We start from the raw sequence: 13,028 nt of genomic DNA, 5'->3' as shown, positions 1-13,028 counted from the left end.
CATGGGCATGGCCGTCCCCCTCAGGCAGTGGCACTTGGAAGTGCCCCTGTCAGCCTGACAATGCCACCAAGGCACCTTGCCAGTGCCAGCTTGCCAGAGAGAGCCAGTGGGCCACCTTGCCCTGTCCCCATCACACTATTGTCTCAGAAAGCCTGGGAGCCCTCCTAGTTACCATTGTGTTGTGTCTTGCCACATTTGTGCGGAACGGTACTAAATGGCACCTGGTCCTGGCCTTACTGGGGACACCATGGGCGGAATTCTCCGACCCCCCGCAGGGTCAGGGAATCGCCCGGGACCTTCATAAATCCCGCTCCTGCCGTGGCCGGAATTCTCCATCACCCGGGAATCGGCGGGGGCGGGAATCGCGCCCGCTGGTCAGCGGGCCCCCCCGCGGCGATTCTCCGGCCCGTGATGGGCCGAAGTCCCGCCGCAGTCATGCCTCTTCCGCCGACGTATTTTAAACCACCTCTGTGCCGGCAGGAGCAGGCAGCGCGAGCGGACCCCAGGGTCCTGGGGGAGGAGCGGGGCGATCGGACGCCGGGGGGTGCCCCCACGACGGCCTGGCCCGCGATCGGGGGCAACCGATCGGCGGGCACGCGTGATCTTTGGGGGGGGGGGGGGGCAGGCGGGGTCTACCTTCTTCCATGCCGGCCCGCTGTGTGGGTCAGCCATGTCGCGCAGGGCCGGCGTGGAAGCAGCCGCTGTGCACATGCGCGGACCCGCGACCAGCAATGCAGGGCTGTGTATCGGCAGCCGGAGCTGCATGGAAAACTCCGCCACTATGCTGGCTCCCTATGGGCCACGGAGTCGCTGGGCCAAGAGGCCCCTTGATGCCAGCGTGAAACACTCCGGTGTTTACACTGGCCTCAACACTTAGCCGCCGTTTTGAAGATCCCTGGCCCATTATTTTATCGGCTCCGGGAGAATCCAACGCAGATATATTTAAATAAACCTAATGACTCAATTAAAGATGCCCAGCAAGGACGAGATCCAGGTCGTGACATCTCACGAGGTCCGGATGAATATCGCGAGACTTCAACAGTCCTCTCGCGAGACTCAACTGCCTCGTCGCGACACCAAGTCAAATGTGATGAGGCCAATGAATCACGATGGTCTTAACAACCCAATTTGTTTTCTGCACTGAATATGCAAAATTCTGATACAAGTCAGACTGCATATCATATTTGGGAGGGACTTTGCACATGTGCATGGTGCACCTGCCAGAGGTATGCAGGGTAGTGAGATCATAACGTCAATCAGAGTGTAACACTGATCCAGTACTGCTATTTTGGAGCTTGGTGCTCCAGCTAACATAACCTCCTAATGGTACTGCTGTATACAAATTTAAACACCCCCACCAGCATAAGTGATCAGCAACTATCAGGTTCATTGTTAATTTGTTTCTGTTAGCTATTTGCAAATTCTAGATATTTTTTGTTGAAGATTTTAGAGTGTAGTATGACACGTGCTGAAGGACTTGGTCCAGATTTCAAAGCTTCTGCATGACCCAATTGTTCTCAGACATGGATGTAGTAATGACTTAAAGAATAAACATGTAAAATGCCATGCAGAGCGAGATAAGCTGCCAGAGGAGGTGGGGAAAGAGGGGTGAGAAGGGTTCTCGACATGAGGCCATACCTGCCCAGGGTGTTTCCAGGAGCAATTCTCCCACCTGAAACGCAGCATGGCACAGGGTGTCAGATGGCTGCATTTCACCAAGGATGTGTGTATTGAAATTTGCTGCAGCAGTAACTGCAACCTCAAAATAAGACGAGGATCACATTCCCAGTGGTTTTGAAAGTGACCAGGGCTGTGAGCTGTGACAGGCTCCTTCTAGGCTGGCGAATAAGAACGTAAATATTTGGAATATGCCAGTTTTCATCCACTGTTACACTCTATTCAAAGAGGTTTGGCTGTATCCCACACTCTCTTGCCTGAGAGCGTCAAGAATCATGAGTATGTGGCTTTGCAGGGACTGAAGACTTCCTTATGGTCCAGAGCACCATTAGTTGTAGCCATGTGGCTTTGGAGACACTATTTCAACTGTAAGATGTACCACAGCCAAATGGGATTCCACTCCCTCAACACCCAGCTGCTTTATAACCATATGCAGCAAATCATGCAGGTCAGTGCCTGGTATCCTGGTAGTAATTATGATGCCTTAATTCTGGAGTGGTCTGCAGTGCCCTTTGCATTTAAGCCATTCTGACAAACCAAAGGCGAGTCTGAGTGTTACAAGTCTGATGACTCCACTGTGTGACCCATGTATACAATGAAAGCCACGCTACCACACAGAACGATAGACCAGACCAGCGGGATGCTGAAACAATGCTTCTGCTGCCTGGACAGTTTTGGAGGAACACTGCAGGACTCCTTACACACAGAAATAAAGCTCATGAAGGTCTGTTTGCCATCATGAAAGCACAACACTTTCCACCAGCTATACAGTGAACAGGAGCAGAAAGGGAAGGAGGAGGCAACTGAGACTGCTCCTTTCTGGCTGGTGATTATCTACTCATCCAATTACGATACTAGTAAATGCAACAACAGTTCCCCATTTATCAAGAACCTCACACCTTCATGTTGTTACTAAATGCAGGCACAATGCAAAAATAAAAGTCAACAAAAATAAACATTCCAAAATGGATTCCTAAATTAAAAGCAGATATATTGCATTCAAATGTCACCAAATTTCCCTTTTGCATTTCTTGACCTACCTTCCAGATGTCTTTGTCTGTCCTTGTGCTTCTAGGCAGCTCTACTCCAAAGGCTGTAGCATAGCTGGTGAAAGGCTACTGATTTTCAGATGAGAAGACTGGTCTGGAAATGGCCATGGGGATGACTTCAAGCTCTGGAATTTAAAGGCCTGGCTTTGGAATGTATTCCCTTGGCATGGGTGGCAGCAGTCTGGACTGACGAGGATCAGCAAAGCTGCTGGTGAGGGTGGGTTTCACAACTACAGTCATCTTGAAAGGAGACAGCAGATTTGTGCTCCACAGCTATTTTTACTTCCTGGGGCAGCACCTCAGCAAACCTGGTAGTCTATTGCAGGACAGATTGCTGGACTACTCTGACAGCCTGAAAACTCCTTTGAATAGAGGTACCTGAAACCACGATGGCAGCAAGGGGTGACTACATGACCATAGTCCTTTGGTATTTGAAACAAGAAAGGTAGGTTTCATAAGAATACGGAGAGTCCACACCGAGTAAAATACAAACAAAGTTTTATTTACACAAACAATATGTGCACTCCTCGATAGATCCCACCGGGTTCCTCTCTACGATTGGTGCCTTACTGACCAACCGTATATACAATGGTTAATTGAGATACCCCACCCCTAGTTCGTACTCCGCTAAGGAGCATGGGGAACAAACATTTCCACCCCAGATGTCGCATGTGGAATATTACAGTAGGGTTGCGGTGAGGGGAAGGGGGAAAAGTAAGGTTCATGCTTACGTCATCTGCAACTTCTTGGATCAAAAGATATTGTGGATGAGGGTGGAAGTGAGATGTGTGAAGGAGGATTAAGTGTCATCTTTCATAATTTCAGCTATACCATTAATAGCCACTCCAATGATGTTGAGCACCATCCTCTCCATGTGGGTTAGGACATGCAGTTGTCCCTTTCTCCATACTGGTTCACGCCCACTGCTTCCGGCGCAATTGATGTCATGGTTGGATAATTTACAGCTGGTATGCTGCCTGCAAAGGAGTCGCTGGTTTATCACACATCATGATTCCCAATCTTGTTTGCTGGCATAATCATATTTTGCAACCAGCACATTTAGAAATGTATTAAATAAGTGGTTACCTTAAGTTTTATAAAATTACTTCTTGATGCTTTGTATTATCAACTCAATGAAAACAAACCTGATTGTACAGGGGAAAAAATTGCTAATGCTGGAAACCTGAAATAGAAACAAAATTTGTGCAACAAACACTAAGCACTCAGGCAGTATCTGTAGAGAAACAAATGTAGTGTGAATGTTTCTGGTCATTTGGCTTTTCTGAGAACTACTGTGCTTCTCCAGCATTTTCTGTTTGGAAGCGGATTTAACTGAGCAGGTCGCAAAACTGCTGTTTTTCCATATCACTGTACATGTGGAAACAACTGAAGTAAGTACAGAGATTCTTTCATAAATATTGCTCTGATAATGGGTGCATGTGAAATTATATTAGAGTGTATGAAATAGGCATGCTGCAAATTCCCACGCACTCTGATACATTTCCCAACAATAAAAACAAAATGTGCTGAAATGCACAGCTGGCCTTGCAGCATCTGTGGGGAGAGATAAACAGTTAACATTAGGAGTCAAATATGATTCTTCAGAGCTGAACAAGAGTATAAGTTTGATGGGTTATGTGCTGTTAAAAGGGAAGAGGGCAAGGAAGAATGCCAGAACGATGAACAGTTCTGTCAGCAAAAAGATGAAAAACAAGATTCAAATTGCCAAACGTGGCAAAAAAAAAAAGAATCAAAATGGTGGACAGTGTTCAAGGTCTGCAATATTAGAGTTGTGTCCAGAAGGCTGTAAAATTCCTCATTGGGAAATGGGGTGCTGCATCTCGAGCTTGCGCTGGAACACGAGAACACTACAGCAGCCCAAGGACAGAAGTGAGATCATTCTTCAGTAACATTAGTTCATAAAGTTCATTTTCAATTTCTACATACTAAGTTGTAAAAAGTGAAAATTTTAAAGACAAAGTTCATAGTCCTACTTTATTATTTGTGCACATACTTGAATTGAATCAGTTAATTGAATTCTGCTTTAATAAAAACTGGGCATCCTTGACGTGCTGTGGGCCATCAGCAGCAGCAGAATTGTATTTAATGACAATCCGTGACCTGATGATTGGTATATCCCTCATGCTACCATTACCATCAAGATAGGGAAAGAATCCTGGTTCAAGAAGCAGTGTAGGGGAGCATGCCCGGAGCAGGGCGAGGCATTCTTCAAAGTGAGGTGAAGCTCCAATCTGGGAGCGTTTTCATGCTAATCAATGGAAGCAGCATGCTGTGAACAGCACTCAGCAATACCACAACCAACAAATCAGGTCAAATCCCTGCAGTCCTGCCATGTCTAATCATGAATGGTGGTGGACAATTAAACTAACAGGACAAGGAGGTTTCGGAACATCAGTGCAAAAGACGAGGCTGAAGCTATTTGCAACCACCTTGAGGCAGAAGTGCCATGTGAAAAAACCTGCCCTGAACTGGAAACTGATGTCAGTCTTGTGTTAATTTGATTACCACCACATGATAAAACCCTCATAATGCAACTTTTCTTTCTGCAAAATTATTGAGGTTTTTAAAATTAATTTTGTTTTTTTTATATGAAACCTGTTGCTAGAGCTGGACACTAGATGAGGGTGGTAGTGATGTGTTGCAACTTCAAGCCTTCTTGAGTCAGTGTGAGCAAAGAAGCTGAATCGAATGGTCATGGTCCTCTCGTGCAGGTTTAAAAATTAATGAGCAACAGATTTCACAGGATTGTGTAAAGTCTGCTTACTTCTTTGCTTCCTTCCTTTCCGGCAGACTCCTTGAATTCCCATGGACTCCTAGGTATACAGGGATCCTGATCATCAATCACCCTATGCCTTCTGACATACAACTCCTCAGATTTACCATTTTCATTCTTGTGGGACTCGCCACCTCCCTATCTCTGTAATGTTATCCAGCTATATAACTCGCCAAACACTTTCTGTTCCTTCAACCTCTGGCCTCTTAAGCATCGTTGCTCCACTACTTACAGAGATGGGGTAGGAACAATTATGGAATGGGGTGAAGTTTTGGGGGCAGTTTGGTGCATGTGAATACAGTGATTGAAAAATGAGGATGAGAATTTTAAGCACGTTGTCTGGGAGATTGGGAGCCAATGTAAATCAGTGAGGACAGAGGGCAATGAATGAATAGGACTTGGTGTGGCAATTGTACAGACTGCCGTACAGTTTGTAAATGCATGAAAAAAAGCTAAGACAGGGAGTGGGATTCTCCATCCCCGGGATGCCCAGAATGTACTCTCTGATGCAATGGAGAATCAGACATCAGCGCACAATGGGTACCAACCCGAATGCCATGCTCCGACCCTTCACCAACAGTATGAACACATTGCACGCCAGCGGGAACATGAAAATAAATGCAAATGAGTCATAATGACCCATTTGCATCTATTTAGCGGACCCTGTGACCTATGCTCTGCCCTCCCATGATTCTCTGATCCCCACGGCCAAAAATCACATTGGTGCGGTTAACTTGTGTCTGTACAATCGTGGATTTCACAGTGGGCCAAGGGGGAAACCATTGCCCCCGTGGCCAATGATGCCAGGGCCATGGCTGCAGAGACAAACCAAGATCATCGTCCCCTCTGCACTGCAGATCAGCCCAGACCCACCCAACTCCCATCCCAGCAGCCCCTAAACCCGGAATTGCCTGGATGCCCCACGGGGGTGACCCATCCCACCGCCCCAGGACCCCTGTAATCGGGGGACCCCCACACAGGGACCTCTGTAGTAGGGGAAACCCCCCCCCCCAAGACACTCAAAAGGGAGCCCGGTAATAGGGGGGCTCCCCACAGGGAATTCTATAAAGGGGGAAACCCCCCTCACGGACCCCCACCTAAAGGAACCCCCTCCACAAACACACAGATTCCCCCCACACTCTGACACCCTCCCTTCACAAAGACCGCCTCCCCAGAAAAGAGCCCCCTGTCTGGAAGCTAGAGAGCAGCCCAGGCAGGAGCTGTGGGAAGTATTATAGCTGGAATACTTATCTTGCAGCTTCACGTGATGATTCTTTGAAGGTGAGCAGCTGTGCCTGCCTCTGGTTCCCACAGATTCACTATCTGCAATCCTTTCATGGCTATTGAGTAGTGATTGACAGCTCATAAAAAACATCTGTTGCTTTGATCCATTCAAATCCCTTCACGCTTCAGTGGCCCAAGTGGTGAAACCCAAATGCTTGTAAGTATTGCCCACATCAAAGAGATGTAAGTTGCACTAAGTGCATTCCAATCACTCAATTGTGGGATTTCACTGCACTTAGCTTGCCCCATGCCCAAATTTTGTTTCAGCAAACCTAAAGAGCCCTTTGCATTTATGCCAAAGTTGCAATGGGAGCAGGGTAGAAATCCTGATGTCGAAACACAGGAAGAAGGGGTAGCCTCCAGAAATGAGGTGACACAACTAACACTAGGTTACGAAGGAATAAAATGAAAGCAAAAAAATATAAACAAAGATGAGAGGACTTAAGGGTCCTGAGCCACGTGGTTGAATGAAACATTTGAGAGGCAATTGGAAGCTGCTGGCCGGTCTGCTTCAAACACACACTCACAGTTCATTCATTCGCCTTGATCTTCTTGTGATCTAACTCCTCACCCGTTGCACACACTAGCCCTGTGCATCACATCTTCAGCCTCTTTTGGTTATTCAGCTCCATTGCCATTCATTTCAGTGAATCATCTGGAGGACATGTGAAATGCATATTCATGAACCAAACTCACACATGAAGGAAATGCCTTCTCAATTCATTGTCTTGGACATTATGACTAGGAAGTTTGACAAGTAGGTGAACAAACTTAAAAGTCTTAGAACATTTCAAAAATCTAAATCAGAAAATATAATTTTGAAAGTACAAGTTGTGCATTCTACCCTTTGGTTATTTTTGACAGATCCCATGAAACCTTGTGGCCCCTTGTTGAGGATGTCTAGTGTAAAGAGGACTAGCTTTCCAGTGCTGGAGGGAACGAACTCTAGTCTCAAGGAGACATCTCATTCTGTCTTCCAGTCTGCAATATTTTAGATTATATAGGCTCAGAAAGAACAGTAATGTAGACAGTATCTAGAAAAGGAATTGATTACTGATTTATTTTGATATTTTGTTTTCACCAGAAACAATTATAACAAGTTTAACAGATGCATGGCCTAATTTTATGCAAGCAAAATTCAATTATCTGGTAATCATCCTTTGTCTATCATTCTATACCATTGGTCTCATATTTGCAACACAGGTATGTAATCCAATCATTTTTACTATGTCTTTATAGTATTGTTGTAAACAAAAATGTTATTACCATGATATACAGTTTGCATTACAAAATATTGGTAACAGTGGGTCTGCTATTTCACTTTTTTTGAAAATGGGGAAATGCATGGTTTTATAATGTACAATTCAGAATATAATTTCATTTACTGAATTGAAAAATCTGCTACTGATGAAGGTGCACCAACAATACAAATTTTTTATCCCTTTTCAAGCGGTTAATAAAGCACTATGTTCATATATGTAGCAATATATTAATGTAATTGTAACATTCACTTTTCTGCTTAAAATTATGTGATGACATGTAAAAGCTGATTTAACAATCCCACTGACCAGTAATGAGAACCTCTAATGATGCAACACGTTTCATGCTGAAGAAAGACAAATAAGGTGGTATGTCACTCACAAAGGGAACTGTGCCTCATTGGAATGTACATTTGATTATGCAACCAAAGCCCTGGTATTGCCAACTTAACACCATTATGGCACCATCATCAGCACAGACACAGCAATGGGTCACCAGAAAGCTACAATCACCTTGAAGCAACCAGAAAGGGGAATAAAAATTGCCCGGCATCATCTTCATCCAGAGATCAAATTTTTAAAAACATAAAATGGAAAGGTGGGCAAAGACAAGTATTCTTACAAATGCATGCACTGCCTATTAAATGTAGTTATCCATCCTTAAACTGTAAGTGGCATCTACTAGTAATATTTACTCCTTGAAAGAATAAATAAAATAGGAAAAGTCTCCTTTGTCGAATTCAGGAAAACTGAGGAGCACTGTGGTTGGAACTATTAAAATGTAGGACCCTTAAGGAAACCACAGCACAAAATACTGTAAGACTCCTGCTGTTTGTTTCTATCCATTCCCTTTATTTTTTGCAATTACCATTTTGATTCACGGGTGATTAATGAACCTGTGACTCTAAGACAAAGCAACTTGTATGTGGTCTGTGCCTTTAGTTCAAGCAGAGGATTGTAGCAGCAGGGGAGATCAGTGATGACTCGCTTTGACTGACTTGTCTGGCAAACATGAACTGGCTTGAAATGTAGTGCATTGCCCGGTAACCAGCGGTGATTGGTTCTGATCTCACTGAGATATTTTTCAGAGACAAGGCGGGGTTTCTAATTTCACTTTTGGTTCTGAAGCTTGGATGGAGCAGCCCTATGTCTCACTGAGCAGATGTATTCTCATAAAAATCCAGTGTAAGAGCTCTTCTCTCTCACCAGTAAGACTGGATGCCATTCTCTTGAGACTGAAAAGGATTGAAGTCAACCCATGGGTTTGGTTTGAGACAACGGATCTCAAGAAAGAAACATGCTTGAAGGTGAATCTTTGAGTTGAAGGCCTAGTTTATAAAAGTTAGTGTCTCTCCAGAAGAAAGCTAACTGCTTACGAATACTGAACAAATTACACTGCAAGGAGACCATCTCCAATTGTAAACCCAAGGCTTCAATCAGCCAGCATGTTGGGAGGAAAGCTTGCTGCAAAAAACTCATCATCTGAAGCGAGGACTCTTTATTTCTTTACCCTTAAGCCTTATTATTTTTACCCCTTTCGGGGCAGCATGGTGGCCTAGTGGTTAGCACAACCGCCTCACGGCGCTGAGGTCCCAGGTTTGATCCTGGCTCTGGGTCACTGTCCGTGTGGAGTTTGCACATTCTCCCCGTGTCTGCGTGGGTTTCGCCCCCACAACCCAAAAAATGTGCAGAGTAGGTGGATTGGCCACGCTAAATTGCCCCTTAATTGGAAAAAATAATTGGGTAATCTAAATTTATTTAAAAAAATAAAAAAATTTTTTACCCCTTTCCACCACTCTCTATTTGTCTGTCCTGTGTGTGGGTAGAGGATGGGACAATTAAAAGGGGTGGTGTAGTAGGTTAGCTTGCTTGTAATCCATATGAAATTACTGCATATTACATCTCTATCTCTGTTATAACTAAACAGTTTCAACTTACATACCTGTTGACTGTAATTATTGGGCAACCAAGGGCCAAAGATTTTGGGACTTTTATACAAATGATTGGTTAATTCACTTGCGTTGGGATGCCAGAGTCTGGAATTGACCGCGCACTAGCCCGGGGTGTCGTTACATAAATTGGAGGCTCGTCCAGGATTTTTGAAACAGTAGATGGCGTATTTGGGTTCCTGTAGAAATTAAAATGAGGCACTAAGTTTGTAGCGATATAACAGAATGGCTCTGGAATCTGATAAGCATTTGCTTCACGTGGACAACTGAACTCTGGTTTATTTAAAAGAGCTTCGCAAAGACAAGCTAGTCGAACTTGTAAGTTAAGAGGTACCAGCTAGAGCGAGGAAGGTGGAGATAATTGTACCATTTGCTCAATATTTAAATTTGAAAGAGATGCTAGGAACACAGATGAGTCCACAAGGTAGTGTAGCATCATCAGGGACGTTTTCTGGTGGGGATGCTGTGCTGGAGAGAGTTGATTGCAGTTAGAGCATGAAAGGGAATTAAAAAGAATAGAAATGAAGAAGCAGCAAATAGAAAGAGAGCTGGAGCAAAAAGAGAGCAAAGGAGATGGAGCTGAGGCAAAAAGTACAATAAAAATAAATGGAGATGAAGCAAAGAGAAATGGAAATGAAGCAAAAATAAATGGAGATGGAAATGAGGAGAGAGGAAAATAAGAGAGAGCTTTTCAGATTAATGAGTGGGGAGCTGCAAGAAAGTAGGGGGGGTGCTTAATCCTAGAACAGAACTCAGTTGTGATATGTTTAAATTCATACAGATCCTCCCAAAATTCAAAAAGAAGGAAGGAGAAACATTTTTAGCGCTTCTGAAAAATAGCAACCCAAGTGAAGTGGACATTGCCCTTGCAGAGTAAACTAGCGGGCGGGCATAGAAAGGTTATGTTTCCTTGTCAGAGCAGGAGTCTAAAGATTATGAAATGGTTAAAAAGGCTATTCTGGATGCGTATGAATTGGTTCCTGAAGCAGACAGGCAGAAGTTTCAAAATTTAAGGAGACAGCCGAGACAGATTTATGCTGAATTTGAAAAGTTGAAGCAGAACAATTTTAATAGTTGGGTACTAGAATTGGGAGTTGATAAATCACTATCTTCTATAATAAGAACCCATGATGAAGATCAGAGGGTGAAAAAAACTGCTAGGCAAGCAGCATTTTGACTGACGATAATGAGCTAACCCATAAATGTAAACCTTTGTTCTATCACCCCCCACAATTTTGAAAAGGATAGGAAGTGAGGGAGTGAAAGGAAGGCAGGTAGCTAAGGTAGAGAATAGGATAGCTGGGAATTCCCTGAGATCTCGTTCTACAACAAGGAAGGAAGGTACTGAGTGTGGAGGTGAGACATGGAAGCGTTGTGTTACCATTGTAACAAGGTGGGACATGTTCATTCAGCATGTTGGGAGTTGCAAGGAAAGCCCATGGGAGTAAACACTGCTGGGGGAGGAAATGTGAAGTATGAGGTAGATGATAGATATGTTGGATTTTTGTCCAAGGGGAAGGTCCCCCATTTTCCTCAACCTATGTAGCCAAACCCATAACAATTTTAAGGGGCACGGACTACTCAAACTCTCATTTTGGAGAAGAATTTGGTTCTTCCTACAGTGAGCTCAATGAAACATAAGGTACAAGTTAATGGTATAGGTAGGGATTGTACCGAGTTCCATTGTATAAAGTACAATTGGAGTGTGATATAATCCTCCTAGTCAGGCCCAGTTGTTGTTGGAGTAGTTAAGGAATTCCCAGTGGAAGGAGCAGACTTACTTGCGGGGAACAATTTGGCAGGACTGAAGGTTGTAACTTCACCCATGATTGCAGAGAGTCAAAGGGAAGTACTACAGATAGCACGTGAGATACCAATTGTAGAGCATGTGAGAGGTGGGGGAAACCATTGGGCAGGAAATGACTCCAGTAAATAAATGTTGACAGATGTTGCTCACATATCGAAAGACAGTGGTAGTTAACCAAATTCAGGGAATTCTAATACTGAAGGTGACCATAAGAAAGGGGAGTTCACATGTAAGAGTGATAGGGATACAGAGCCAGACAAGAGTTTTTACTCAATTTTGGTTCTGATTGTGAAGTACTGATCAATAGCTGTTACCGAATAGACCTGTCACTCATTGATCTTGAACAAATGGTGAGTGATTCTTGCAAAGCTAGTAAAGAAGAAAACTAAGATGAAGAGGTTACAATTGTCACACAAAGAAGGGTGCATATAAAGCCAGTCAAATCTAAGAGGATTGAACTCTCAGCTGTATTTGTTGCTGAAGGTAGCCATATGAAGGACAGGAGAGAATAGAACATAGAACATGCAGTGCAGAAGCAGGCCATTCGGCCCATCGAGTCTGCACTGACCCACTTAAGCCCTCACTTCCACCCTATCCCCGTAACCCAATACCCCCCTAACCTTTTTGGGACACTAGGGGCAATTTAGTATGGCCAATCCACCTAACCTGCACGTCTTTGGACTGTGGGAGGAAACCAGAGCACCCAGAGGAAACCCACGCAGACACGGGGAGAATGTGCACACCCCGCACAGTGACCCAGCGGGGAATTGAACCTGGGACCTTGGCGCTGTGAAGCCACAGTGCTATCCACTTGTGCCCGTAAAATGTAAAACTAATGGAGCTGAAGAATGTTTGTTGGTTAGACATGAACCTAATACTTCTTTCAGCATTGACAATCCTACTTGTAGTTTAGTTGCAGGAGATCCTCGAAATCTGATTGTCATTAGACAATCAGAAAAGACTGACTGCCTTCAAATGGCTTTAAAGTTTTGAGGATTTTAAACTTTACTTTGCCAGTACGTCCCTGCATATAACACATATGGGCTTTGCATACTGATTTGAATTGGCATAATCAAAGCCATAACTCAAGAAATCATCCTTATACTGCCTTGTTCCAAATTTCAGTTTCTTTTTAATGGATTGTTCACCCGAGGCTATGGAACTCTGTTTAGAGCTAACATTGCTCTATCCTGCCATGGACTCTCCTTG

General features: G+C 44.1%; 1 protein-coding gene across 1 annotated transcript in view; it reads left to right on the top strand.

Moving 5' to 3' along the window:
• LOC119969492 (sodium- and chloride-dependent neutral and basic amino acid transporter B(0+)-like) overlaps nucleotides 1-13,028 on the top strand; it is an 87,715-nt gene that overhangs the window by 61,567 nt on the left and 13,120 nt on the right. The window contains exon 10 of the mRNA XM_038803179.1: nucleotides 7,889-8,007. Within this exon, the coding sequence (XP_038659107.1) occupies nucleotides 7,889-8,007 (119 nt within the window). The remainder of the gene's footprint in view (nucleotides 1-7,888; nucleotides 8,008-13,028) is intronic.

Source organism: Scyliorhinus canicula, chromosome 7, assembly GCF_902713615.1.
Source record: "Scyliorhinus canicula chromosome 7, sScyCan1.1, whole genome shotgun sequence".
Classification (NCBI taxonomy): Eukaryota; Metazoa; Chordata; class Chondrichthyes; order Carcharhiniformes; family Scyliorhinidae; genus Scyliorhinus; species Scyliorhinus canicula.
Note: the sequence above shows the minus strand (reverse complement) of the source record. Positions and strands in the feature narration are given on the sequence as shown.